The sequence below is a fragment of the Brachyistius frenatus genome, unplaced genomic scaffold (genome assembly GCF_029030835.1).
Source record: "Brachyistius frenatus isolate BFR_SWC_R1_liver_20210118 unplaced genomic scaffold, ASM2903083v1 Contig_4, whole genome shotgun sequence".
In the NCBI taxonomy this organism is placed as follows: Eukaryota; Metazoa; Chordata; class Actinopteri; family Embiotocidae; genus Brachyistius; species Brachyistius frenatus.
The window spans coordinates 9773026-9800937 of record NW_027210603.1 but is presented as its reverse complement, the minus strand read 5'-3'; the positions used below and the strand labels follow the sequence as shown (position 1 = coordinate 9800937).

The window sequence follows — 27912 nt, the reverse complement described above, 5'->3', positions numbered from 1 at the left end:
GACAAAGCTGAAGTTCAACTGTCTACAGCACAAGTGATACCTGCGGTGTTGGTCTAAAGGGAGTTAAGCCTTTAACTGGCTGAAATCAATCATATATTTTTACCTCAACAATGAATCACACAACGACTTGTATGTGAAAAGGGCCGCTTATTATGACCAACCCACAAATACTTATCATCATTTAGCATTTCGTCTCACCTCTATGGTGCTTAATAGTTAATTGTTGCAGTTCTGTATTCCCCTGGCTCAATATCCTAGTTCACTATGGCAGAAGGTTGAAAAAAAAAAAAAAAAAGAACAATGAAAAACATTAACAGATTTATTTAGTTGTCACAAAAAAACAAATCCAGGTTTTGGCACTCTTACAACAACTTTTTAGGTTAACTTCTTTACGTTGTTATGTTGATTTCTTTGTTAGATCAAATTACAATTAATCATTTCTCCTCTCCCTCATGTACGACCACAATTCAGTTATTTTTCCTTTTTTTTTTATTGTTTAATTGATGATGGTAGCCTTCCTCAACTTCCTGTAATGGTCCAAAAGTTTGAATAATCCATTGTTTTCACACTGTAAATGAACTGAACGATGGTTCGGTTTGATTTTGATCAAGACCAACACTTTTGGTTGGGCCACATTTTTATGCTCTTATCCACGCCTGCTATTTTGGTTCGGACCAAACTAAAGAGTCTGAACAAAAAAAGGAGGGTGTAAAAGGTAAGGTCTGTTGGATGTTAAAGATGGCCCCCTGATAAAATAAAGTGTAAAAATGCCCTAATGGGAAATGAAGTGTCACAGATGTGTTGATGAAAAATGACAAACTGTGGTAGCCAGCAGTGTTTTGTTGTAAATAGGCTTTGGTCAAACCAAGGCCACACAATGACTCGGTGAAGGGATGTACCAGAATAGTAACAGTAGTGTTATATTGCAGCCTCGTCAGCGCATTAGGGTAACCTCACTTCAATCCCTATGAAGTCAAAATCAGTGGAACAAGCCACTGCCACTCTAACCAATACCAACATATTTTTTTCCCTTAATGTGACACAATATCCTCTTTCTGATGGATGCTCAACTAAAATCACACGTATAGGTTTTCAATAATGTTCAAATTCAGAAACTGAATACCTTGCTAAATATGAAATAAGTCAATTTCTAAAAGTAGATCTCAGCATCTGTCAATAATTAAGGAACAATAATTGATTTACTAAATATTTCACCATAATTTAAAATCTGTTTCAGATGTTGGAGCATCCTTGTACGGTAAACTTGCTGGAATTGTGCCCTGTGTCTATAATCCAAATAATCCACTAAAACAGCATTTGACAGGCAATTCAAGCTCTAAATTACATGGATTTCAAAATACTGTGCAGTATGTCACAATATTCTAGACGACGATTGTGTCAGATGGAACTGGCACGCAAAGCTGCATGAAAAATGTATTAACATTAAAAAGTAGTAAAATCTGTTTATATTTGAACATATGTTTTCATTCGATTTCGCTGATTAGCATGACGTCTAAACTCAGCTAAACTGCTTAGTCTCATCCCTAAACACGGTGCTTAAAACCCTTGTCTTATAACAATATGTACACCAAACACTGGCAGTGACCTCAAAGCTTCTCTGCAGAGGTCAGTCCTCCAGGGCCTTCCCTACCATGTAACATATCTGGGGTTTAGGAGACAATGTTATTCTTATCTATATTTTCCACAGCCAAATCCCAGGAGAGTGTTTGTTGTTGGGGATAGTGATGTATGATGTTCAAACTTTGTCATATTTATTTATTTGTTTTTCTTAATGCAGCTCTAAGACAGCCTTCGGTGCGGAGCTCTTTCAAAGACTGGAACAGCTGCCAACAGACTTCCTTATTCCCGAGATTAGTCTATGTAAAACATGGTGCTCCAACCCATACACTATTTTTATGTCAGAATATTTCCATGTTGTCACCACCGGCGGTTATGAAAAAAAATTAGCACCGGCTCATTTTGCTGTCCATCATTCTGGGATTAATGTCAACTCTTTGTTTAAATATTCCTTGTAGCACTATAATTTCCACTTTTCTTTTTCATACCTCATAAGCAATGACCTTCTCACTGCTGGACCTGGGAGGAATTGGTTCCCAGTACACCTCAATCTCTGAGGCAGACACAACGCGGGCCCAAACTCTCGATGGCGCCTCAGAGGGCTCTAAATAGAACAGATCATCAAGTAAGTGTGAATTGCATTTTAAAAGTGAAAGCGCACATTTTCCGGAGTAAACAAGATCATCCTAAATTTGTGTTTGCATCACATGATCACCCACCTTCCTCTGCAGAAAACACCTGAACAACACGGCTAAACGGCCCCTCTCCGATGCTGTTGAAGACTCCCACTGTCACTTCAAACTGGGACAGTGGTGCAATGCTGTCGTTTCTGTAAATATATCTGGATGCATCAGGTGATGCCAGCACTGTCTGGATCCAGGTGCTGCTGCCAAGAGGGCGGAAAGCCACTACATAGCCAAAGTCCTCTCCGCTCTGCTGTTCCTCTGGAACTGGCTGAGATAGTGACAGAAAAGTTACACCTTTGACCCAAACAACTGTGAGCAGAAATGAAATTAGAGAGCTGTAAAAAAAAAACAAAGCAGAAAGAGTTTTGTGTCTAACAAACTGTTGAACCAATGCTCCGATGCAGCTCCTTCCTGCGGTTTGAACCCCATCCAAAAAAATTTAAGTTGTCACCTAATTCCAGATTTACACTTGTGAAATTTGCGGTTGCTCTGTATCTTCATTTTGATGTACACAACAGGGGGAGTCAGCAGGCAGCAAATCAGAAAAGCTCTGCCTTTAATTAAAAGTCATTCCACTGAAGCCAGACCGCTGCAGACACAGTAACTGCCAGAATTCCCTCCTCATCAAAAGGAGAATACTCTGTCACAATGAATGCCCACTCAAAAATGCCCATGATCCTCTTACCTCCCACATAATAACAAGTTCTCCTCGAGCTCCACCGCCACCGCTCACGTTAACTGCTGCAACCTTGGGAACTTAAAAGACACAAAGGAGATGTAGTCATCCCTCAGTTTTGATTGTTTAAATCTAATGCAGGTGCAGTAGATTCTGCTAAACCACAGAGCTTTGAATCAGGTGATCCCAGCCACAATGTGGAGCTTCTTATTTACATATCGTGCAGCACAGGAATTTGTTGTTTGTTGACAGAGGCATTGCCACCCATGTAGAGTGCCGTTATTAGCCGAGCACTGTGTGTCCCCATGTGTGGGGCACAACAGGAAACGTATTCCCTTGTGATTCAACCAGCAGGATGGAATTACTTCAGCTAACCAGCTCAACAAAACAGACATCGCCTCATGGCATGTGTGAATAGGTCACATTTTCTGTTAAGCAACTGTTAATTAATCCTGATATATGTTCCAACACGCCGACACACATGAGCTTGACGCACAGATGTTTAAATTAAATTCCCACTTTCTGCATGTGGCAGAGTAATCAAAGTACTGGCATGAGGACGAACAACAGATTTGAAATGTGTAACATCACAGGGCGCACTGACAAAAGTGAAACTAATCAAACATTTGAATTACATTTTCCAAGTGGGACTGATTCATTTGTTACGACGAGAAACAACAAATTGAGAGGATACCTGCTGCTTTGGTTCGAATCTGTTTTGACGGCGTGCTGGGTTCTCCAACACCAACACTGTTGATTGCCACCACCCTGAATTCATAATCCACCCAGGGGTTCAAATCTCTCACTGTTGCATGCATCATCTGTCCAGGCACAGAATCAGGAACTAGGATTAAAGAATTTAGAATTGAGATGTGTTTTGTCTTTTTATCTTCTACTGAGGCACATTTCATATTTGGTTTCCAACAAATAAAAAAGAATAAAGACATGTCAAAGATTTGTGAAGTATATCAAACTAAAATTATAACATTGGTAAATCTTTTAATACTTTTAATTCCAATGACAGTATTTTTATTATGTCAGTGGTCCAGCAACTTTAGACGCCTTGCAACAATTATGGAAATTTCACAGCCATGATTTCATCTCAGAAAGCAATTTTAAACACAATTGCAATTACATAAGTAGAATGACTATGCTGTCAGAAGGTTCAGTGAATGTGACTGACATGATTTAGCTCAACATTTTCCTGCTTGTTGTGTTTCAAATTGGCTTCTTTCAAACTGTAGTCTCAAGCAAAGTAAGAATAATTTTGCAGAAGGAATAAATGCATTTTAATGAAGAAAGAAAAACTGCTAAGTAGTTTGGAATATAAAGAATAACAATACAAACCTGATACTTAAAAGTTAAAAGTAGGCATGAACAACTTAAAGACCTACACAAGTAAACAAATTAATATAACCTGGATTCAGAGGATTTTTTTTTTTTTTTTTTTTTTTTGTAGTTACGTAAGCTCTAAGACAAACTACAAATGGAATTTGGTATTTTTCTGCAAATAGCTTGGAAGAGCTATGGTCAACTTTTAGCTTTTGTCTTTTCCATGCAGTACACCTGAGGAAGACAGTAAAGTATCGTGAATGATAAAAGACTAACATATTCGAGTGTAATTCATTCAGTGTAATTCCCACCTGTCCTCACAGTCTGCCAGCCTATAGAGAAGGGGGTCCTGGCCTGCACCATGTACATGGTAACAGGACTGTGGTTTTCATGCCCGGAACTCCAGGAAAGTTGCACAGTTGTGTCAGTAATGTCAGTCACCACCAGGCCCTCCGGGGCCCCTGGAGGCCCTGCAACACCCAGAAAGAAGAAGAGACACCTGCATCAGCCTCGCTGCACAACAGGAGCCAAAACAAATGAGATCAGGCGATCTTTTTAGAAAACTGAACAACTCAGCATGCAATTAGATAAGCTCCAGTCTCCCAGATGTGTTATTGAAGCTCTGATGACTGAGATTTGTCATTGATTAAGGTTTAGTCGTCTTTTTTTGATTTGTAAAGAAGTGTATGATAAATTACAATCACTTTTTCGTTATGAATGGTTGGCCATTGTGTGGCAAGGAACCTTAGATAAGTTTATAAAGAGTGGTTGTCTGTCAACACAGGGCTGTGAGTGGCCAGCGATAACCTGCCCTGTAGTAGATTGAACTTACTTTGCTCATGAAGCATTTTCTGTTACTGAGAATTTGTCCTCCTTGTGGGTGTGGTTTTGTCATTGTTTGTTTGTTTGTTTCTAGGGTTTATTTGTTTGTTGTAGTGCTCATGCTGGGACAGCAGTATAAATAATGTGTGCATTAAATTTGACCGTATGTATTTATTGCTGCCCTACGAACACCAAGGAAGGTGAAAAATAAGTAGTCTTTATGAAACTTTTTTATTGTAGGGAGACAAGTGAAAGGAGTGTTTAATTTAAATTGCAAGCAGTGATTTGCGGGCCCTCGCATGGTGCATGTCAGGATCCGGCGGTTCGGGGCCACTGGCAGCGTGCGAGGGAGCGCGCATCCCCGCTTAAAGTTTTAATTTTGTTCTCATTTCCTGTTGCCAGCAGGGGGCGCTATGACTATGAGCAAATATTTCCATCCAGGTGTCTTCACTGTTATCAAAGATGTAATGTTTGAGGAAGATCAGAATATGTACATAAAAGTTACAGCAACTTGTAGTTTCATGGCGAGACGCTCAAAATGGCCGCCACATTGTTCGACGAAAACAAATTCATGATGCCAAGAGACTTTTTTGTACATCTTGGTGTGATACAAACATCCAACAAATTTGGTGTATGTGTGTGAAACTAGGTGTCGGGGCTGCTGTTTAGGGGGCGCTAGCGAGTCGTTTGGCCACGCCCACTCGCGACTCCACTAAAATAAGACATTTTTCACCGGGAGAGACGTGTGTACAAACGAGTTTTTGAGTATGATAAAGCCTCCAAAAATGCAATTCATTTGTATGAAGAATAAGGAACGAGAATAATTCCTTGAATAACAATAGGGCTTTTGCACCTTTGGTGCTCGGGCCCTAATAATAGAAAGTGACAACATTAATGACTGGGGATTTTGAACAACAAGGCAGGGTTTTCAATTGGTATCTCACTGAAATTAGGTAGAGCAGCAACATGAGATCAAACAAGCCAGCTGGGACTTGGATAACTGAGTGAGATTTCCTGCTAAACCCTGTAAATCTGCAAAAGTAGCACTGTGCCCTCTGCGGGACTACCTGCTGCTGAAAGAAGATCACTGAGCATCAACAATGCTCAGTTTCAGATTATGTATATAAAGATACAATCCATATGTAAAAGCTGCACAGCCTATATTGGCTGCAGACTCTTGATGCCATGCTTTGCTAATCTCAACCTCCCAGACAACAGTCTTATTTTCCTACTTGGTAAAGCTGCAGTGAAATTTCCTCCTCATTTCCATGATGTATTTCATGATGCATTTACATTGTGTGTAGCTGCTTACGATTATGACATGAGCTACTGAATGTGACCGCTTGAGATCCCAACACCCATTCTAATTTATATTCTGAGACCTTTTGGTGCATTTATGAATGTCAATAGAAAAAGTCAGATTTGTATCAGTCTTTAATCACTATTATTAGAAATTGTCACTCTCATTTAAAATGTGAGAGAAAATCAAATCTCGGCTCAGTAATGATCAGTTTGAAGTTTAAAATGTGCCAATAACAAACACATGCCACTCTTGTGGGAGGCCTTCCTACAATTCACTGTTGAACCAATAGCATGTCCCATTGACTTACAATAAATTAGGCTTCATTGTTCTATTCATTAACTTAAAATGTTTATGCGTTCTGCATAAACGATCTTTACAGCAAAACATCTAAAAAAATAATGTGAGGAAGTGTAAATTTGACACCATTGAATAGCATTGTGGATAGGTGAAGTTAACGTTACTTGATGGCTGTGTGAAACACAATTGCCATGCGCCACTATTAGCATGTTAGGGGTTAAAATCCATTTGAACCAAATGAGAACAAGAACATTCACAAGAAATCTGAACCAACTTATTGTTATATATATATATATATATACATATAGCTGTTTTTTTAAATTGCTGAAAAATGACATATTGGTGACACAGCTCCTATGTAAGAGCAGTGAGACAGCAGTTAAGTCCAAATCTTAAGAAACACACACAACGCTCCCCTCACAAAAACAAGACATGTAGAACTTCCATAGAGAGTGCTGACAAATTACAAGCAGTGTAAGTAAGAGGGAACAGGCATACCTCTGACAATTAAGTCTGCTGCAGCTGAAACTGTGTCAACTTCAGTGTGTACCATGCACACATACTTCCCAGAATGCTTTAGCTGAATGTTCCTCACCATCAGGTCACCAGCAAATCCCTAATGACAGAGACACAGACATAAAAACACCAAAAGCAGCAAAGTCAAAGTAAAAAAAAGTTAAAAAAAAAACAACAAAAAAACGAAGCATTGAAAATCCTTGGGGACACATTAAATTTCTCTCTCAGTCATGTACTGTAAATCCTCCACAAAAGAAGCTTGGAAGAATTTACCATAGGACAACAAGACACGTCTAGCAAAACAAATTAATTCAGTTTTACATTGTAAGGGAAGCTACACAAAATGACTTGTTTTGAAGCTGTTTTTTTTTTTTACTTTGGATTGGTGTTTGTTATGTTTACCCTTCCAGCTCAGATGAATGGTTCAAGCAACAATTTCTGAGATTCTTTATGCACTTTATTGCTGTGCATACACAAACAGACATGCAATCCCCCCCCCCCCCCAAAATACAGCATTTTCTGATGTGTTAAAAAAAAAGAAAAGGAAAGAATACAATTGTTGTGATTATGCTCACTGTGACAATGTCAGTTTTGAACTGCAACTTCCGTCGGCCCTGGTTCGCTCAATCAAAGGGAGCATAAATATTATAATCAGAAAAATGTAGACTCTTTTGTTCAGGGAGAAACTGATTGATTTGCTCGTATAGTGAGATACATGGCGTCCCTGTTTACAGGCTTTCTCCTCTGTTGGCATTAATGAATAAAGTGAAGGCTACATGGCTTTTAACACAGATGAGATTGATATACATCTGACAGCTATAGCCTACACTTTATTCATAGACGCAGTTAACGTAGCTGGGGATAAAGATTGGTGGCAATAAAAACAAATTGCTTAACAGCACCTCTGCAGTTTACTATTACAAGAAATAGTTACCTGTGCATTAAATATAAAGCTATAACCAGCAGCTTAGCTTAGCATTAGGACTGCCCAAGCGCTAATGCTCATATCCACGTCATATCTCATAAAACAACATTATAGCCAGTTTAAGTATTTCTTGGCTGGAAGCAGTAATGTCCTGGAGTCTACGCTAGTTGGCTTTAGCTGTTCCGCAAAAAAAAAAAAAAGGAAAATAAATATAACACACATAACCCACGCAATTATTATTTCTACGGTACAGTTTTTATACAGATTAAACAAGATACAATCGCTATTAGTACATCATTACTTGTAGAGTAGCATGGAAGTGGACTTTGTCTTTGTTACACACCAGCTTTTCCCCTCTGTTTCCAGTATTTATGCTAAGCTAAGGTAATATCAATCTTCTCCTCTGACTCTAAAGCCAATACCCACATTTCCAAAAGCCTTGACCTCTTCCCTAAATATGTTGTGTCCTCTTTGTTTAATTGGTATGCAGAAGGTAATTCAAAAACAACTTTTTTTTGTTTTTTTTTAATCAATTTAAAGGGTATTACTTGCTATAACTGTTTTGACACTACAGAGACGAAGTGGCCATGTACTCTCAATCCAGCTGCTGAAATAAAATGTAAGTGCCTTATTTCTTAAGACCTAATGTGTATCTGTGCTTAAAAATGTATTCGGTATGCTGTTCTTTTCTCTCTTCCTCTTCCCTCACCCGAACCGGTCAAGGCAGTTGGCCGGCTACCTTTGTCCCCGGTTCTGTCGAAGGTTTTCTCTTGTCAAAAGGGAGGATTTCTCCTCCTGCTCTCAGAGGTTTTCTTTCAGGTAAAAGTGAGTTTTTCCTTCACACTGTCTTTGGTTTTATTTCTGTTAAAAGGATGTTTTTCTTTTACACTGCTGGAGGTTATATTTCTGTCATAAATGAGTTTTTCCTTTACATTGTTGGAGGTTTCTTTCTGTTAAAGGGGAGCTTTTCCTTCACACTAATGGGAGGTTTTATTCCTTTTAAAGGATCATTTTTCTTTTTCTTCCAGCTATCACTCAGTGTGAATTGTTCAATTGCTGAGTTCCTCTGTGTAATGTTGTCAAATTCTGTTGGAAAGACTTTACTGAGTTGAGTGCCTTAAGATAACTTGTGTTGTTATTTGGTGCTATATAAATAAAATGTATTCTGACTGACTGCAATAACATGTTGACATGTGCTTTGTGAAAGTAAACTCTAATAAACTTATACTTTGGCATATGCTTATCATCTAATACTAATCATGTGCATTCATTTATCTCTTAAGTTAGAGACCCATAGTGATGAAAAGTCTGTGACAGAGTATTTAAATACCCATGGAAAGGTGTCTCCGAACCAGTCATCATGTGTATGTGAATAGTTACATAAACCAGGGCAAGTGGTCTAAAGTCAAAGGTCTAATTTGTAAATTGTACAGTACATCTTCTGCTAGACTTTGTTTACAACTAGTATAATCTGTACATGGTTAGGAAAATTACTTTTTTTGGTGTCTTGTTACTGTATAAGCAAATCTTACTCTGCATAAGCTTTGAATTGGCGAGATAAAACCTCTCCATAATATGCTGCAACATAATATTTAATGTATTAAATTTGGACAACCACAGTAGGTGTTTTGAGTATTCTTTTCTTTTTTGTGTTCATAAGTATAAATTCAGTTTTTCCATGGCAGCTGACTCGATTATCAAAGACGTCGCACCTCTGTGGGCAATTACGGTGTATATTTGTGTAACTCCCTTTCAAACCACATATTGTCATTTTTATAGTTTTGTTTTGTGCTCATTAAAAAGACAGTATATAATGTGTTAATTAGTGAGGTTGGAATAAGACAGTTTCATTGTTTCTTAACCCTGGTTTCAGTCTTTATGTGGAACTGACATCTGGTCTTTTTTCCATACTTAATGCAAAGATGTGAGGGTGGTGTCTTTTCATCAATATTTAGCAAATATTTATACCTCCACGCAAAATGATGTAGGTCAATCCTCGATACTCATTATGTTCGCCAAAAATCATCTAAAACAAGTATACATACCCCTCCAATCATCTCAAAGTGGTCCTGCCTGCTAAAATCAATGGCTTTGCCGTTGAAAAACCACTTGAAGATGGGACTCAGGGATGAATCACTGGACACCTCACATGGCAAAACAATACTCTGTCCCACGGTGGCGTCCAAACTTAAGGGTGGAACTGTGATCTTGGTGGGCTCTGTAGCATTACAGGAGGAAAAAGAGAATCATGTGTTACTGTATGTAACGCTGCATCTCCATAAAATCCAGCCAAATGCAGGAGGTAATAAAGCTTAATTTGCCTAGACAAGTGAGACAGATTCTGGTCTATCAGTTAAATTAAGTGACCTTAACTAACTTCACTTAGGAGGCGAATGCCTCCCATATCTCTATAATGAAAAATTAAACACACTGCAATCACAATGTCAACTAGAAAGAAATAAGAGGACTCTCTCTATATAATCATCATTATTTCAAAACCCAAATCTGAAAATGCTACAGGAGCTCTTTTTTATTTCAATGAAACTATTCCTCACTCATTGCTATAGACGGCGGTGGTTTGCCTCACTCCGCTACATGAACAATAACTCACAGCTGACAAAACCATGGATGACTTATACATCTGTCAAACGGGCGGGAACATAAAACGGCTATATATTTCATTATCAATTTCATGCTTGAGCTAGTATTTTTTTCCCTTAACAAAAGTTTAAACCCTTGGCTTAGAAGTTATACACTAGCTGAAACCAGTGACAAAAAAAGGAATACCTTTCACCTCCACCGTTCCTGTGCTGCTGGATATTCCAAAATTATTTCTGGCCACACAAGTGTACCTGCCCCCATCAGATTTTGAGATATTGGTGATTCGTAGAGTCCCGTCCTCCATGATAGTCTGTCTGAGAAGAATGACAAAAGCCCATATCTTACTTGCTTAGCAATTGTTAAGTCGTTAATTGAATGAAATATGATGATAAGAATCAAATTAACTAGTTATTGGCTGTGCTATCGTCTCATTTCTCAAGCCATTTGAACTTTTTTCCATCATTTATTTTTTTTGAATGAAGGCTTTAGAATCGATTAAAAAAAAAAAAAAAAAAAATTTGCACGCTTCAGAACATAACACGTATCTTAGCTGAAGCAGAACAGATTTGCTGTAGGGTCAGCATAGTATTGAGAGAACAGTATCTTAAATGCACATATTAATTGGACACACAACAGGCCACCACCAGGGCCGGCAAGACGGTGCAAAGAGGATGCGAGCAGCCATGGAGAGAGGTAATTTACCTGCCACCATATCGTTCTACAACATGTGGAGATTACATGAACATGCTTTAAGCCATTTCTGAAAAGTAATAACATGCAGATATGCATATGGGCAAATCTCACTTGAAAAAATGTCAGGCTGGCAGTCTGATGAGAGCGCTTGAAAAAAACATGACTAAAACAACAGTTACACAGAGGAATGATGACCTTGTTGTGTGAGTGTAACAGCTGGTGACTTACTTTCATGAACTACATTTCCCTTTGATACAAGATTTCTCGAGTGGCAACGTGATCAATTATGATGGGGAAGAAGGGGAGAGGTTGGGGGAGCTAATGGGGAAACTACAACGAAATTCCTTTTGCGCAAGAATGGAAAGCAGCACAGTGATGCACATGGAGCAGGAGGAAGCGTAATAACTTTGATGGGTAGGTATTCCGAGTTACATTTCAGCTACCGTGTTACACATTTTTGTGACCACTGCTATATGAGCGTTTCTATTTTCACCATGGACTCAAGCAGCGAGTGCACATAACAGTTTGTGTCAAACTCCTCAAATCAGCAAAGAAGCCACATAAAACAGAAAGTCTATAGTAATGAAGCCATGAGCCGGGAGAGTTGTTCTGAGGGGCATTTGCATTTCAGAGAAGCAGAACTTCACTGTCTACGGTGACGTTCTGAGGCGTCTAAGGGAAAACAAACAATACACGCTGTGGTGTGATGGCACTTGGGTTCTCCAGCATGCCACCACATAGCACTGAAAATGTCTCGGCCCCTTAAAAAACGTGTTGCTCCCCACCACACCCACTTGCAGCATTTAGCCTCAAGCAACTTCTTTCTGTTAATAAAAAAATGTAATGTGCATTCTCTGGTCAAGTTTCCGGCCCATGTTGAAATCACAAATGCCCACATACCTGTGATCACAATAATGCATATGACCCAGGTTGTGGTGTTAATATGATGAGTTAACTTGGAATACTTCGATTTATGGTGCACTCCATTTATGCACACCAAGAATAGTCTCTGAACTCTTTGTCAGCCCTGAATCATGTCTGCAGGAAGTTCTTTCAGCCCCAACAGCTATCAAAAATAAGGTAGGGCAACCAGCCAGAGAGCCCCCAAAAAAAGTCCAAAAAGTACTTTGCTGCTGATGACACTTATTGCTTTGAGCGCATGGTATCAACTGAATTCAATGCCAGATGAGTGTATCGGTGCTTTCATCAACTCAGATCTTCACTCATCTGGAGTACAGGGGAAAGACAATTATACTCTATTTAGAGATGCTTTACTGAGAACGAAATTGACCCCATACAACAAAAGTGAGTGGAAAAGAAAAAAGGATTTAAAAAAAACAGATCCACAGTGGATATTGCCTTGAGTAGTTTTTTTTTTTTTTTTGGTGCGTTGGTTCGGAACAGACAAGTCGGAAAGCATGTAAACATCTGCATAAATGAGGCAGATAATGCTCTCCTGTTGTGACCTTTGGATGCAGTAAATCAAACAAAAATGCTGTGAACAGTCAGCTCAAAAATCAAATAATTTCATATTGGCTCCCAAGAATAAATATGCATTCACTCGGCCAAGCTGAGACCCAGTAAGCATGTCTGACACAGGGTGCTTTGTGCTGATTTATTGACAAAAATATCAAACGCTGAGTGATGGAGGCGCACCGAGAACAAGACCTGAGGGGCAATGAGCTGCAAAACAAATAGAAATGAAAAGAACTATCTGCTTTGTAGACAAACTCCGTTCCGAGCTGTGAATTTCTATTCTTGTCCAGCCTGGGTAATGTGTGGGTAATTGTTCTCCTTTTCCTCAGGACCAACCCATGGAAAACATGATAAATAATCAATCCCACTGTTCACATGCTGAGGCAGGTCTGGTGAATTACGGAAAGTCTATGGAAATATGGCTTTACATATGGATCGGAGAGTGAGACCAAAAGCAAAAGAGAAAGGAAAACAGCAGCAATAGACTTCACACATTATCTGACACATACAGAGACAAGCATGCAGGTTAAATATAATAGACAGTATAGTCCACACGGTTAAATAAGTACATTAAACAGCACTCTGGTCAAATTTTCTTTATTCTCTTTTGAGCATCTAAAATTGTATCGAGCAGGATAATCATGAGTGAAATATCTTTGTATTTCAATTCATTCATATAAAGTCACAAATTATATATTTTTTTCTGATTATTACATATTTGTGACAATTAACATATATATGCATTTAAAGGAATGAAGATACAAGTAAATAGTACCAACCAAAAACCTATTATGGTGCATGCTCCTCGAGTCTTCCGCCAGCAAATTTAAGTGAGCTACTAAAGTTTATCTTCCTGTATTCATGTAATGTCAATGAATTCCCAGCAAACCTTCATCATAAGCATTAACACTAAAGAAAAAAACCTGCTGAAATATGGTGCCCTGTATACAACTCTTTAAGGCACGAACCTTACCAGTTTTAACGTTTTCTAATTATGCCAAATTTCAGAAATTCGTGAAAAACTATTCTCGATGGATTCAGACATCAAACTCAATTTCCCTGACAGCAGATATAAATAGATCACCTTAGCAGAGCTTGATAGCCACATGAGCAGTACTGTGTTGACCAAAATGTAGCTACAATATGGTAAAACTTCTTAGCTCCCCAATATTAACTAGCAGGAACTGACAACAAAGAGCCCTATTTAAGGTTTTTTTCTGAGAATGTACTTTTTTGGTTGATGTGTTAAACCGCAGAGGACTAGAAGAAGACCCAGATGATGAAGCACTCAGCTTACCGTTGAGAGAAAAGTTACATTTGATTCAGAGAATAATTTAATGAGATAGTTAGTCTCAGATCTAGACTGTGGATGGTTTTAATTTGAAATCAGTGTATCTAATGTGTGGACTTTACAACATTAAGTCAAATACAGGTCTTAAAATAAGCATTTTTAATAGTTTAAAAAAAATAGAAAAGAATGCAATGCAGCAGCATCTTTTTTTAAATTTTATTTAGGAATTTGTGAAATTTTGGTTATTGCAACTTATTGTGGTAATACAGTAATGTAGGCTTTAGGCCTGCTATGTGTCACTGAGGTTAATTATAACAAGGGCCACAATAAGAAAAGAAGAGCCTTCCACTTGTAAAGCTTTTAGTTTACTTATTCACCCATATGTAGTTCCCTGTGATAAGATTAACCAGTATAATTTCCTTGTAAATTTTGCAGCCAATAGGTGCTTTATTTAAGACAGAGGAAAAAACAGGCAGATTCTTATATACAGCTGGTAAACATCAGTTTTGCCAAAACAGTTTATAACCTGTAACTTAACTGATAAGAAACATTAGGAAGAATTTTAATATACAATATGTTTCTGTATCCCAATCACCTGGCCAGAGTGAGATTAAAAAAAAAAAAAAAAAACGGAAAATCAAAAACGTCAATTTACTTCCACCTAATCAAAAGAGAGTAAACAACTGCCGTATAACAAAGAGTCAGTGTTATTGAACCTGTTCTAAAAATTCTTGACTGAACCCACCAAATTTGACACAACAGAAATGAAGCATAACAATGCTACAACCATTTCAGTCACAGCAATATAAGTATGTAATGTTACACATCAAAACAACTTTAGAAAATAGCAGTGCATTGTGTTTTAATAAGATATTCAGCCTGGAATTTGACCTCCAGGTTGGAAAAGGATAATAATCTGTGTAAAACTAAATAAAGATAGATTTTTTTCATGGTTTTGTTTTTTATTTTTTAAATATGTATTATGTAAGGGGAAAATGTAATATCATATTTGTATTTGTTGAAATAGTTAGTATCTGTTAGCTAAGCTTTATAAACTACTTGTTCAAATTTTCAATCATTTAATTTATGTAAGCAGAAGAAGAGAGAGAGAGAGAGAGAGAGAGAGAGAGAGAGAGAGAGAGAGAGAGAGAGAGAGAGAGAGAGAGAGAGAGAGAAAAAAAAACCAATTCTAGTTATTAGTATCATAAACAACTCCCCTTGGAATGAAGAGGCAGATGAGAACATTTGCTTTTTTTTTTTTTACCAAATGCTCACTGCTACAGTATAACTCCATAAGCAATTATGGCAGATGATTTTGCACGCACCTTTTATGGAGGTTTTGCTACCATTTACTTTCTTGCCACAATAATCCATTCATACACAAGCTAACCACTGGTAATGTGTGATAAATATCATATTACTACGCTTTTGATGTGATAATGTGTTATACTATAATTCACTGCAGTGGTGCATACAGCACATTTTGGACAAATGGCTTTGACCTTGCAAGCTCAGGACACAAAAAAATATATATACTTGCTGTTAACAATAAAAATGGTGCAATTATAAAATGTATTTATAGACATTTCAAATTACCCATTTTGAAAAAGCTAATTGCTGGGTACAGGTTTCAGAAACTATAATATTCTTGCCCTCTATATTACAAAGTGCCCCACTATATAAGTCACTAAAGTTGCTGCCTGAAAGGAACGAGGCGGTGAGGCCATTGCAGAAAATTGAAGCTATTACGTTAATTATACGGCTTGAGATGGACAAGCCTTTCTGATGGTGTTTTACACAAAAAACATGCTTTAAATTGCATGTCTGCTTATGTCCAGGTATTCTCACCAAGGCTAAACACTGAGATTGTCAATACTGCACCTCCTTTTCCTAAAACAAATACCTAAATGCACCACCAAAGCAATGTTCACACATTGTTGACAACTGCTGTGAAGTTGTCAGGAAAGTGATTTGAAGTTCTTGACTCTGAGCCTGTCTGCAAGTTATCCAGCCCAACGACTGTTTTTCAGAACCAACATGGACATTTACATGCCCTTCTTTTTCAGCCAACATTTAATGGAAGCAGCCCTCATACTGTTTGAACTCTGTTGGTTCTTATTGTGTGTGTTCATCTGTGCTGAGGCCGAGTGCGACCACAAACTGTTTATTTTAGTTGGTAGGTTCTGCCTCAGACCTTAAATCATGACATGGTGGGTCCTGCCATGTAGCTAGAGGAGAGTTTTACTGAAGGATGTAGTCAGATTGTTTTTTTTTCTCACACAAACAGCGTCCCGACAGAATCTCTGTTCTACATCCAATACTGCCTTGAAGAGCTGCGGAACTATAGGAAACAGGATGCTTTGAAGTTTCAACCAGCTAAATCAAATTGTGCTCTTTATCTTGTGCATTGCAGAACTGATAAGACTTAATATCATGGCTTCATTCGTATATGCAGACATCAAAAAACGACTAAACTGTATGTCAGCAGAAAACCAACATCTTTATCTAAGTGACGGATATGATGTCTATCTGAAAAGAAAAAAAAACTAAAAACATTCTTTGACCATACAAGCTGGTTTTATGCAACACTGACTTCCAAAGTCCCCATGAGCAGATGCATGAATAACAATGAGTCCTAGACATGAACGCTATCAGTGGCATGTGCAGCAGTGCTTACAATATCCTACCTCTTACTGTCCTTCAGGAGTTCGGCCCCTCTCCACCAGGAAATTGTGGCCCTGGGGGAAGCGTGGGGGCGACACTCTAGCACCACCTCACCTCCCCTCTGGATCACTGTAGACTTCTTCACGGGTCGCCGGGTGAAGTCAGGTGGTGAGGCTGAGGAAGAGACCCGTGTTGAGGCCATTTGTCTCGCTTTGTGGAGGGGCAACAGCTGCGCATCGGCCAAAATGTCGTGAGCATCACCAGCAATTATGGACATTACACTTCACCATCAGACTGGCTTATTGGATAAAATAATTATGGAAACGAGAAAGCAACGCCACGGCTCAGTGAGGAGGGAGTTCAGACTTTTTTGTTCCTTATTTATTTGTAGGGAAACACTTTTGTTCCACAAACAGCACAATGTTCAGACAGTATATCTCTGCCTTGCCTTGTTCAGTTCATTGTAAATGAAGCAAACAACCAAACAAAACTTCTTACCTACAACCTTGAGCTCGGCGCTGGCATAGACGGAACCGTGTTCATTCTCTGCCACACACTGATACATCCCAGAGTCCAACAAACTAATTTTGGATATGGTCAGTCTACCTGCTTCCACGTGGATTCTCCCCTAAAAATCACACAAAGTTCATCTTTTTAAGGAGATATTGTCAGTACAATTTGTAAACATTGGCTATTTTATTGTGTATTAAACAGCAACTTATTTTTAATGAATTTCAAATTTCCATATTACGTCTGGTGTCTTACCTCTGCTATCAGTGCCTGACCATTCTTCAACCATTTATATGTAGGCTTAGGCTTACCAATGGCTTTACATTCCCACTGTAGGTTAGCATCAATTGCCATGTGGGCGTCTTTCAGCGTCTGGACCCAATGTAGATGTTCAACATCTGCAGGGAAGAGCAATTCATGTAAATATTTATGGCCAAAAAAGTGTATTACAGATATATTCAGTTGCACCATGATTGTACCAACATTTGTTTGGGCTGAAATAATGAATTTAAACATTTAAATCCAAATTCAAATCAAATACTTGAGAGCTAGAGAGAGAGAGAGAGAGAGCAGATTGCGATGAAAGAGAAGGGTCTCAAACATTCAGGTAGAGTACAGTACAGTTTGTGAGTGCTGTGCTTGTGGCTTCTCGAAGTTGAACTTAATATGAGCAGCAAAAGGCAGAGAGGGGAGAGTAATAAAAAGGTGGAGTGACATGAGCCATCTTTGGCTGATTGTAACCAGACCTGCTGCCACTCATTAGACCATTTGCAGGCACTTCACTGTGCCTACTGCTGGCAGCTCTACCATCATAGCTTAATGGGCGAGAGCAGCGCTTTCAGTCAGACAGGACCTGAAAGTTACAACGTGTAAAACGAAATGGCTAAGTGACAGATGCAGAGTGCGTGTGCGATTTAATTGGTTATCAATCATGAGGTTTTTGAACAGATTTTGCTGGTGTATGTGACACAAATTACTTTACAAAGGAATATACACAGGTACAAAACTAGTCAAGTAACGACAAAAAAAAACAATGGCACCTTGCTCTCAACTAAAAGGGAAGGCTTTAAAGAAAACTGCTTTGTACAAGGTGGCCATTCAGTGGAGTCATTTCCATCATTTATTAGAAAACGTCTGAATGATATTACCTTTAAAAGGCAAACAAATGAAATCCTAATGAGCAACAGATACATTTACAAGGTGGAAATTGAATATAAAAGTCATAATCATGTTTTCATTAGACTGCCTGAAACTAAGGGCCCCATTTTCTTTTCGGCACAAACCGCAGCGCCGAGGGGAACCCGATTGCGCTCAGATGGGCGGAATGGCGCAACAGGGCGTGTGTCACCGTAGGTGCAGTGCTATGGCCTCGCCAGCTCAGACCAGGTTTAAATCACAGGGCAGCAGACGGAGGGCTATTTCCGTGGCTTTAATGGGCAGAGCGCACGTGACCAGACCTATCCAAAATCCCACAGACAGGTTTGGTGGTTGTCTTGCGTATTTAAATCCATTTACATAAATAACTAAAATTGCATTGTATATTTTTAATGCGTCATTTCAATGATTCAACCACGGAGTGCGACACTGCGTCATTTACACCCGACATCTTATAACACACAATATAAGGTTGGTAATAAATCGCACAAGGATTTGGAACCTGGTCGACTAATATCGAACAACTTAACGCTGCAGACAATCCTGTGACTCAACAATATATGTATTTTAGGGAAACTGTTCATTAGGTTACATAACACTAAATATTAACATTTAACTTTAAGCCCACTTAAAGAAACGTGCAGGGTACTCAGCGCAGCGTCTTACAATCAAAATAATATTTGTATTAAATGAACCATTCCAAAAGTTATTTTCTATCACCCCAAAATAAACTATTATTCCTTTATAAACAAACTCCATATTTAAGTCTACCTTTAATCATCCTAAATAGTATTTTATGTCCTTTAAAGTCCAGACAAATGGAAATCCCCTAAAAACTTAAAAACTTTAAGTGTGCGTAATTACTACTGCTCACTCCTCAACATCGTTCCAGCACCGGAATAAATATATATTGGATGAGTGTTCCTTGTTTACTTTGACATTAATTAATGCTCGTGTTTGGTGTGTTTAAGATGCTGCTCTTCCACGTACAAAATTCACAGGGCACAGACGCTATATCTTTCACGAGTAAGTACTCCAAGTTTTGTCACTTGGTCAACATCAGTACCTAAGTTACACCTGCTTTTGATAGAAATGAGCCTTCAAGAACATTGAGATCAGCTGCTGCTGGTTTAGTGGAGGTTCCCAGCAACAGCCGAAAGAAAAATGGGGATTCAGCTTTTGTTAGCTACGCTCCAAAGCTGTGGAACAAACTACCTGTAGATATCAGGGAAGCTAGCTCAGTTAATACTTTCAGAAGATAGCTGAATGCTATCTCTTTACATCCGCCTTTAACTAGCAACTCTTGATGCTCTCTTACACCTGCCATGCACTTGAACTACCGCGCCTTGAAATGCATATTGCTCAATTTTATATTTTCCACTTGTATTCCTTTTTATGCATTTTATCTGTTTCTTGTGCATTTTATCTGTTTGATTATTTTCTATATTTTTAATTGTTCCTTTGTATGTTCATATATCAAACACTGCATGTATTTTTTTGTTGTTGTTGCTGTGAAGCACTTTGAGCTGCATTTCTTGTATGAAAGGTGCTACACAAATAACGTGTATTATTATTATTATTATTATTATTATTACACTGTATGTGTAGATTGGTTAGTTGTCAACAGCCCTGTGCCTTGTTTAACTTTATTTACTTGTTTAAGTTAAAGTACATGGGTGGAGAATTTACAGTACTGAATAAACCAGGCACTCAGGTCATTATAGCTAAGTGTTACCCTGGACTTGTTTGAGTGTCAAAGCCATTTCACCTCTAACCTGAAAGTCTTCATTTCCAACTGACTGGAGGGTAGTCTCAGGCTTTTAACCTGTTGTGGGTAAAAACCTAATAAATTATCTTTCAGGTAATTAAACAATGTGAAGAAGCATTTAGTTACTTTGAACCACAGAACTGGAATGAAACTTCCAGAAGATGCAAAACATGGCATCATTTAATTATATCAACCTTGGACTTTGATTTATTTCTCAGCTTTTATACTTTTTTATATCCTTTAAATGGTTTCTCATGTTTTGAATTTGTGTTTTAATGTTTTATTGCCTCTCCTCATTTAATGCCATGTCCTTTTAAGTGCAATCTGTAAAGTACCTTGAATTGCATTTGCAGTATGAACGACATATGCCGCACAAACAAACTTGTCTTATCAGAGCTTTTTTGTCAACAACCATTGACGGTTTCATGTTTAGCACTGCTGATGTTACACCTTTTCCACATTCTTATGCATGCAGCAGACAAGAACCGGGGAGACTTTGACTGATCTCTCTGCTTATGGAACTCAGTTGATAGTATTCCATGATGACAGTGTTTTCCTGTTACATACAAATGACTCATTTAAAAGCTTTGAGTTTGACAGTTAGTTCCTTTTGATTCAATGGAGGGGATTAAACTATCCCCACATACCAGTTGTGTCGTTTTCTATTGGCGACTGCTTTACACTAAATATTCAGTGTGCATGTGAGTGTGTGTGTGTGTGTGTGTGGGGGGGGGGGTAATGTCATGATCACAAAAAAGCTAAGATAATAAGCAGACTAATATTAGAGAAATTATCATGCCGATGATATTGGCATTATAAATCTATGTCATACTATAATAATTAGGGTAGACAAAGTTTTTCTAAAAAGTTTATATTGGATTACATTGGAAAATAAATATACTGAAAAAATAACTGGTAAACAGTAATCACAATTAAACAGAAGTAAAATGCAGTAAAATCATTCTTACTGTGGAATATAAGTTGCCCTCTGGCAATATTTCGTCCTCTGCTGTTTTCAGCTACACACTCGAACACCCCGGCATCTTCTGGGCGAAAATATGGAATTTCCAGAACCCCACTGGAGTGGTTGATTTTAATCTTGCCAGGCAGTGGGTTTCCATCACCTCTTCTCCATGAGATGGAAGGCACAGGGCTACAGAAGTCACAAAAGGTCACATTGGCCAGAAGGACCGCTGCCATGTTTGTCTGTTTGTTGTAATAGAGCCGGCTACTTCACACATCTGAAACTCCCCCGTGCTGTTTCTGACACTTACTTTCCTAAGGCAAAGCATTCCAGCTTCACTGATGATCCTTTGGAGACATGAAGGGTGTCAGAAAACTGAACCTCAATCTTTGGCTCGTATTCACCCATCACTGCTGCACGAGGGATAAAATCAAATCACACCAGTCAAAACACAAAACAAGGATATGCCGTTACTGTAATTCACATTGGATTTAAGAGTCATGGCGCAGATGACACAAGCGTGTATGTTGTGCATACACAAGAGCGTTTTTTTCTTAGCGGATGGATGCGTTTGTATTGGATATCTGCCTCAGCTCAAATCTGAATTGTACACATAAATGGTTCTGATGGGGTTTAGCAATGGTGGCTCCTCACTGTGTGTGTGCCTGCAAGAAGACAACATTTCTGTTTATGTAAAGATGTGCCTTCATGCAGATACAGAGTGTTTCTCGCATACATAACCCTGTATAGTTCAGCGGTTTTTGGATGGTGGAAAAAAACAAAACAACTCACAAGTAAAAGCAAAAACAGTGTCATGCTCGAGACAAATGATTTATCTCCCGGGCTCGCCCTCCCTCCAACGGCATGTGTCAGTTCAGTGCGCGAGATAACCGGGAGGCAGACTGAGGATGCTTACCATCCCTCCGCACCACCACAGGGGTTGGAGAGCTGAACACGGTGGAATTGGTCATCATGTTTCTCACTGCACACGTGTAGTTCCCTGCGTCGGAAGCTTCAACCTTAGCAATGTACAAGTTGCCCGTCCTCTGAGAGATGAAACGACGGGCATCTTGTTGCAGGAAGCTGCGCTGTCCGTTGAAAACCCACGAATATTTTATCTCTGAAAATCAATAAATAAAAGAACAGGGTTTGAATTGTGGATTTTAAATCACAGAAAAGATAGATCCAGTGATCCAGTATATTGAGATATTTTATTTCTCTGTCAAATATAAAAATAGAAGATGACTTCAAAAGATACGGCTGGTGATATTCTATATCTTTCATTTATGTCTACAAAATCCATGAAAACCACCAAAGAAATGACTCTGTGCAGCAAAAGCCTTCATCATTAAAGAGAAATGGCAAAGTCTCCTGAAAGCGTATTTAGTTATACAAAACTTGTGGCCAGGGTTATAATTACAAGAGGGAGTTCATCCAATCCTTCAGATTTGACTGTATTGCTCAAGCCTTTTCCGAGTGACATCTATCAAACACCTTCTACTATGATATTGCTCTACTGGCTACAAAGCACAAGCTAATGGTCAAGTAGGGTTGTTTTTTTCATGCTGTGTGACTTAACAGTGTTCATCCCAAGGGCAAGATCAGTCATCAAAAATACTGCAGCATTTTTTTTTTTAAAAGGGGTGGCCATTTTCAGACATATATTTGACCTAAAACATGCCATAACCCAACAATACAGTGCTGAACAACTGGTTTCACCAGTGCTGGAAAATAAAACCACTGCAGAGGTGCCAAAAACTGCAATTTCGTGAATGTCCACTTGTGGCTGGCTCTAAAAGTGAGGCACTCCCCGAAGACCTCCATGTTAAAATGTCCAATTCTACAACATAAATAATAATGTTTACAACCTTGGTTTTTATTGCCAATTTGGCCATTTAGACAAATTGTTATTACCTATCCATTTAAATTGTATTAAGATATGCATAAAGCTATGCAATTAAGGACGTGGCTGCTTTAAGTGACAGTAGGTCCCATGACAGTTGGTGAGTTGCCTGCAAGTCAGACTCCATTTGTTCCGCCAAAGCTCCATCGGCACACCACTTTATGCCCAATCGTAGATTAGTCAGAAGTTAGGCCTAAATCAAGCACTGCCAAGATAGGGACAGGCAAAGCCACCCATAACTAATGTATGAAACTGCTCTTCAGGAAACACATGGGTGACATAACGGAGGCTACATTGTTTATATACAGTCTAATAGCATTACACACAAAAAAATAGTCGTGGATTATTGTACTACCACCTTTTTATTAACTAAAAGTATACATTTATGTCAAATTTTTAAAGATTAATATCTTCAATAGGGCTGAATTGACTTGGGACTAAGGTAGAGAAGCATTGAGCATTGAGTGATGGGCCAAGGTTGTGTTGACGGATACGGCAAATAAAGCAGCCTCTTTATTTTGAAGTGGATAGCAGTCTTGCTCAGCGAGGCTGCCGTCACAGGGGCTACAGCAAAAGAATGCAGGGCCATCTTGTATAAGAGTTGTACCTGGCGCTGGTACTTTTATGGCAATGCAATCCAACACCTTCGAAATAACCAACTACCTGCAAGGTTACATTTCTTGTATCTGTAATGTGTGTTGGCCATTTCAATGGGATTTAATGTTATTAAGAAAAACAATAAGTAATTCCTGTCTTTTCTTTTGAGCATGTGTCCGACAGATTTTGCAACATTGTTAGCAGGCAACATCACAAATGCTTCATTAGTCCCTGAATTGATTGGTTTATCATAGCGTGTATTATATATCTCAAAGGAAATGTTATACTAGCTGGCCTATACTTTTTTTCACACAGATGAACAAGAGCTATTTTTTAAATAAAAGGAAATAAACTATTGGAATGTAAATGTAGAACAACAAAACACTTGCTGAAAGGAGACAAATAAACCGAGGGAGATAAATGGAAAGAGGTCTGCAGGAAGTACAGAATGAACTTGGTTATTAGTGTAGTCCTCCCGTATCAGACACATGACATTCTGCAGTCAGCCCTTATGACTGGGCAGACGGTAAAAAGTCCCACTCACTTCCTTGAGGGAAAACAGTGAATTAAAATCATTACAAGGAAAGTCAGGGCAGAAACTGACAGACCTTTCATGATTAGGGACTATCAGAGACTGTGTCTGTTTAAGAGCTGCAGTCTCACAGCAACAGAGGACTTGCAGGCACATAATCTCATGTCCTTTGACAGAGTTTAACTCTCAATACCACTCCTTTTAGGCCGCTTACCTATTGATTGTGCAGACAAGCTTCAGATGATTCCTCTCTTAATAAGGTGCATCACTGTATATCAACAAGCATTAAAGAAGCTTTGACTGAATTTAAACCTTGTGACGTTTTAAAAAAAACAACACCATTTTGCAGAGCTTTTTTCAATTGTAAAGCACTTCAATCCAGCATTATCATGTAGTGCAAATCCCATCAAATGTGTGACTGTGCTCCCTTTAAGAGGAAAAATAAAGAGATTGAGGATTTTAAAGGGGGATGGAGGGAAGGCTCGAGGGCAAATTGCTAAAGTGTGGAATCCCACGTGGTGGTAAGATTCAGCTGGAAACAGAGAGCGGAGAAAGGCTGGTACGCTGGCGTGAAATTGCGCTCGTGGGCACCGAATGGCTGCAGGAGTGCAGACCACTTTGAGGGTCTGCTAATCAGCAGCACACAGACACATGAGCCGATTCACAGCTGTGCCACGGGATAAATGCTCCCGCGCCCACAGCAGCCACCAGCAGCCTTTATTACCCAACAGATAACCTGCCCACATCCAGGAAAAAAAATAAAATGACAGTTGGGGAAGTGGAGCACTGGAGACTTTATAGATGACAGCGTGGTCACAGATCATATGGGCGAGAAAAGTGAACTCGAGGTTAAGAAATGTGAGGCTATGAACTATAGATGTGAAGGCATGGGTCTGGGCAGGTAGAGCTGTGGCTGATCATAAAAAAAGTTTCCTGTCTGACAGATAAGGGAAAGTGAGTGGAAAACACTGCGTCAGAGTTTGAAAAGGAGAGCAGCAGAGAGAGAAGGTGGGAAGGTATAAAAACAAAGGAGACACAGCGGTGTTACAGAGAGATAATAAGCAGCAGAGTGAGGAACAATAAAGATTGCTGAGGCAAGCAGGAGTGTGAAACTACAGCAGACAGTGCAGGAAAGTTAGGACACAGCGCTGTACCTCCGTAATGGGGTGGAGGGCCGCAGAGCAGAACCACAGCTTGACCCTCTCTAACCGACACCGTGTTCCTCAGCTTCCTGCTGAAGTTCTGCAGAACTGTTGAATATGAAATACACCAACAACTTTTCAGGGTTTTACAGCTGTAATAACATTTACCTAAAGGTGACATCCAGAGAAGGGCATTCCATTCTCTTCACGTTGCTTGCGAGTCCAACCTGACATTGGCCTTGTTAATATCACAGCACATAGAAGAGATCTGGCAGAGGGTGCACCAAAATGCCCCTCACCAATTGAGCTTTGGAGATTACTTTCACCTTCAATTAAATGCTGCTGTGCTGTGTGAAAGAATAAACAGCAGGAAGACATATCAACCCCAAAGTCTTAGAAATACCACAGACTCCCATGTGGGATCAGGCAAATATCAGCGGCGGTCAAATCAGAACACGACAGATTAAAATCTTTTTAAATCAGGACATGCAGTCTTCATGCCTTCATATCTTCCACTGGTGAATATGATGAGGCAACACAGTCAATTATTGTTCAGTCAGAGAGAAATTCAGCTTCTGAAATTCCAGTGAAGACGACCTTGAAAATGCATGTAAGACAGTATTTTATTGTGTTTGTTAACACTTGTATAATAAATAGCTGGAGATGGACATGGGGTTTGTCAGGTTTCAAAAACAGGAATAATTGATACTAAGGTTCAGATTTATGTGTTCATCAAGTTTTAGAAACTTAAAAAGGTTCCTATAGTGTAAACAATAAATACGACTGTATTTTACCATGCTATCATTTAAATGATAGGCGTAACTTTGAGGTGGCAGATTTTACTTATTGGGGATGCTGGATAAAATGTAAGGATCACCAACATATCAACATAATTGTTCCTCTTGGAAACAGATATTTAACTCTATATCATAGTGCAATAGAAAGACTGGCCAACAATATAGAAAACAGTGATTAGTGATAACTGAGACCTCCATGTCATCCTCAACAAGATCCCATTGACATATGTACTGCATCAATAACTAAAAATCCAGCCTTGAAACAGCATGTGTGCCTTGCTTTGTATGTCAAAAAGGATAATGAGTATTTTCAAATATGTAACCAAATATTCCTGTTATTTCAATACATTATATGTTAGTATTTAACTAACACCCTTGCCTATGCAAGCTAAAATACACTTTTCAGTGTAGTATAGCTACTGTTGCCATGGATGGTGATTTGTCTTACATGCAAATCACCCCCAAACATGTGCTTCATTTTGAGATATTACGTTTCCAGAAAAATATCTAACTAGCGTGCCTACAATAATTATTTATCTGAATTACAGCTGAAATCAGTAATCAACTGTTTGTTTACTGATCAACAAAATTTAATCTGAAACAGTTTTGAGTACAAGCTAATCCTTTAGATAATTTTCTAAGCAAAAATGGCCAAAATTATTTGGGTTCAGATCCTCAAATGCTTGTTTTTCTTGTCTTCTACTACATTAAACAGAATATTTGTGTGGCTTAGACTGCTGTCTGGGCCAAGGGAAGTTGTGGTGAATTTTCAAATTCATAGTTCAATTAAAACAAATCGATCAATCAATAATGTAAATCATCATTGGTTGCAATCCTTCTCTAACTGATTTGTATTCTTCTCAGTTACACATATCACTGCAAATCAAGGGAAATAAGCACACTTTCATGTTTGTAACAATGTGCACATTAAAAAATCAGCATAAGAATCGACTCACATGCAAACTGGACTTTTGCCTCCCTGCTGACGATGGTCCCAAATATGTTGGTCGCAATGCACTGATACACTCCTCCATGGTTGATGACGTGAGGGTTACTGATCAACAGATTCCCCTCGACAAGGCTGTAGTTTAGATCTGAGTCTGTGTTTATATCTCTCCTATCCACTTTCCACCTGTAAGATATACACAATTATTATATTCACAGAGGGGTCGCAACTATACCCAATTTGTCCAGACTGTGATGGAAAGTGAGCTTTTATTATTCCTATTTAATACTTAAAAGTGAACCACAAAACATGTAACACGGACACATTCGGATGAAATATGAACTGCCCTCCTGCTTCTAATGAATGACTCCACTCAAATATAAGTGGTTTGTATCATTGACTCAGCACACTGTAGTCTTACCTTGTAGATAGTCAAAAAGCAGTTAAAACACTTACCTATAACGTGGAGGTGGGTTCCCCTTTGCTTTGCAGTTAATAAACACATGCTTGTCACCGGTGCTCATTGGAAAAATACTGTCACTCGGCTCCTGGGTGAAGACAGGACCGTGGCGTGTATTCTCTGTGTTCAAAAAAACACATTAGCTGCACAATGGCACAGAGCAAGTGACATTGAATTAATGCAAAAAATAAATCACTCGGTACTCAGGAAAGAGCACGTAAACTCTACACCTCTTATAATTAGCTGCCACCATGACTCTTTGATTCTGCATTAAATAA

General features: G+C 38.8%; 1 protein-coding gene across 1 annotated transcript in view; it reads right to left on the bottom strand.

Annotated features, from left to right (window-relative positions):
• Nucleotides 1–27912, bottom strand: part of LOC138630369 (contactin-4) — a 105282-nt gene that overhangs the window by 14202 nt on the left and 63168 nt on the right. The window contains exons 4-20 of the mRNA XM_069714670.1: nt 27631–27754; nt 27185–27360; nt 25444–25539; nt 22174–22377; nt 21568–21670; nt 21262–21446; nt 17626–17768; nt 17359–17488; nt 16884–17034; nt 10923–11050; nt 10181–10353; nt 7193–7310; nt 4584–4742; nt 3635–3784; nt 2950–3020; nt 2298–2532; nt 2067–2182 (exon numbers count right to left, since the gene is read on the bottom strand). Of these exons, the coding sequence (XP_069570771.1) occupies nt 2067–2182; nt 2298–2532; nt 2950–3020; nt 3635–3784; nt 4584–4742; nt 7193–7310; nt 10181–10353; nt 10923–11050; nt 16884–17034; nt 17359–17488; nt 17626–17768; nt 21262–21446; nt 21568–21670; nt 22174–22377; nt 25444–25539; nt 27185–27360; nt 27631–27754 (2462 nt within the window). The remainder of the gene's footprint in view (nt 1–2066; nt 2183–2297; nt 2533–2949; nt 3021–3634; nt 3785–4583; nt 4743–7192; nt 7311–10180; nt 10354–10922; nt 11051–16883; nt 17035–17358; nt 17489–17625; nt 17769–21261; nt 21447–21567; nt 21671–22173; nt 22378–25443; nt 25540–27184; nt 27361–27630; nt 27755–27912) is intronic.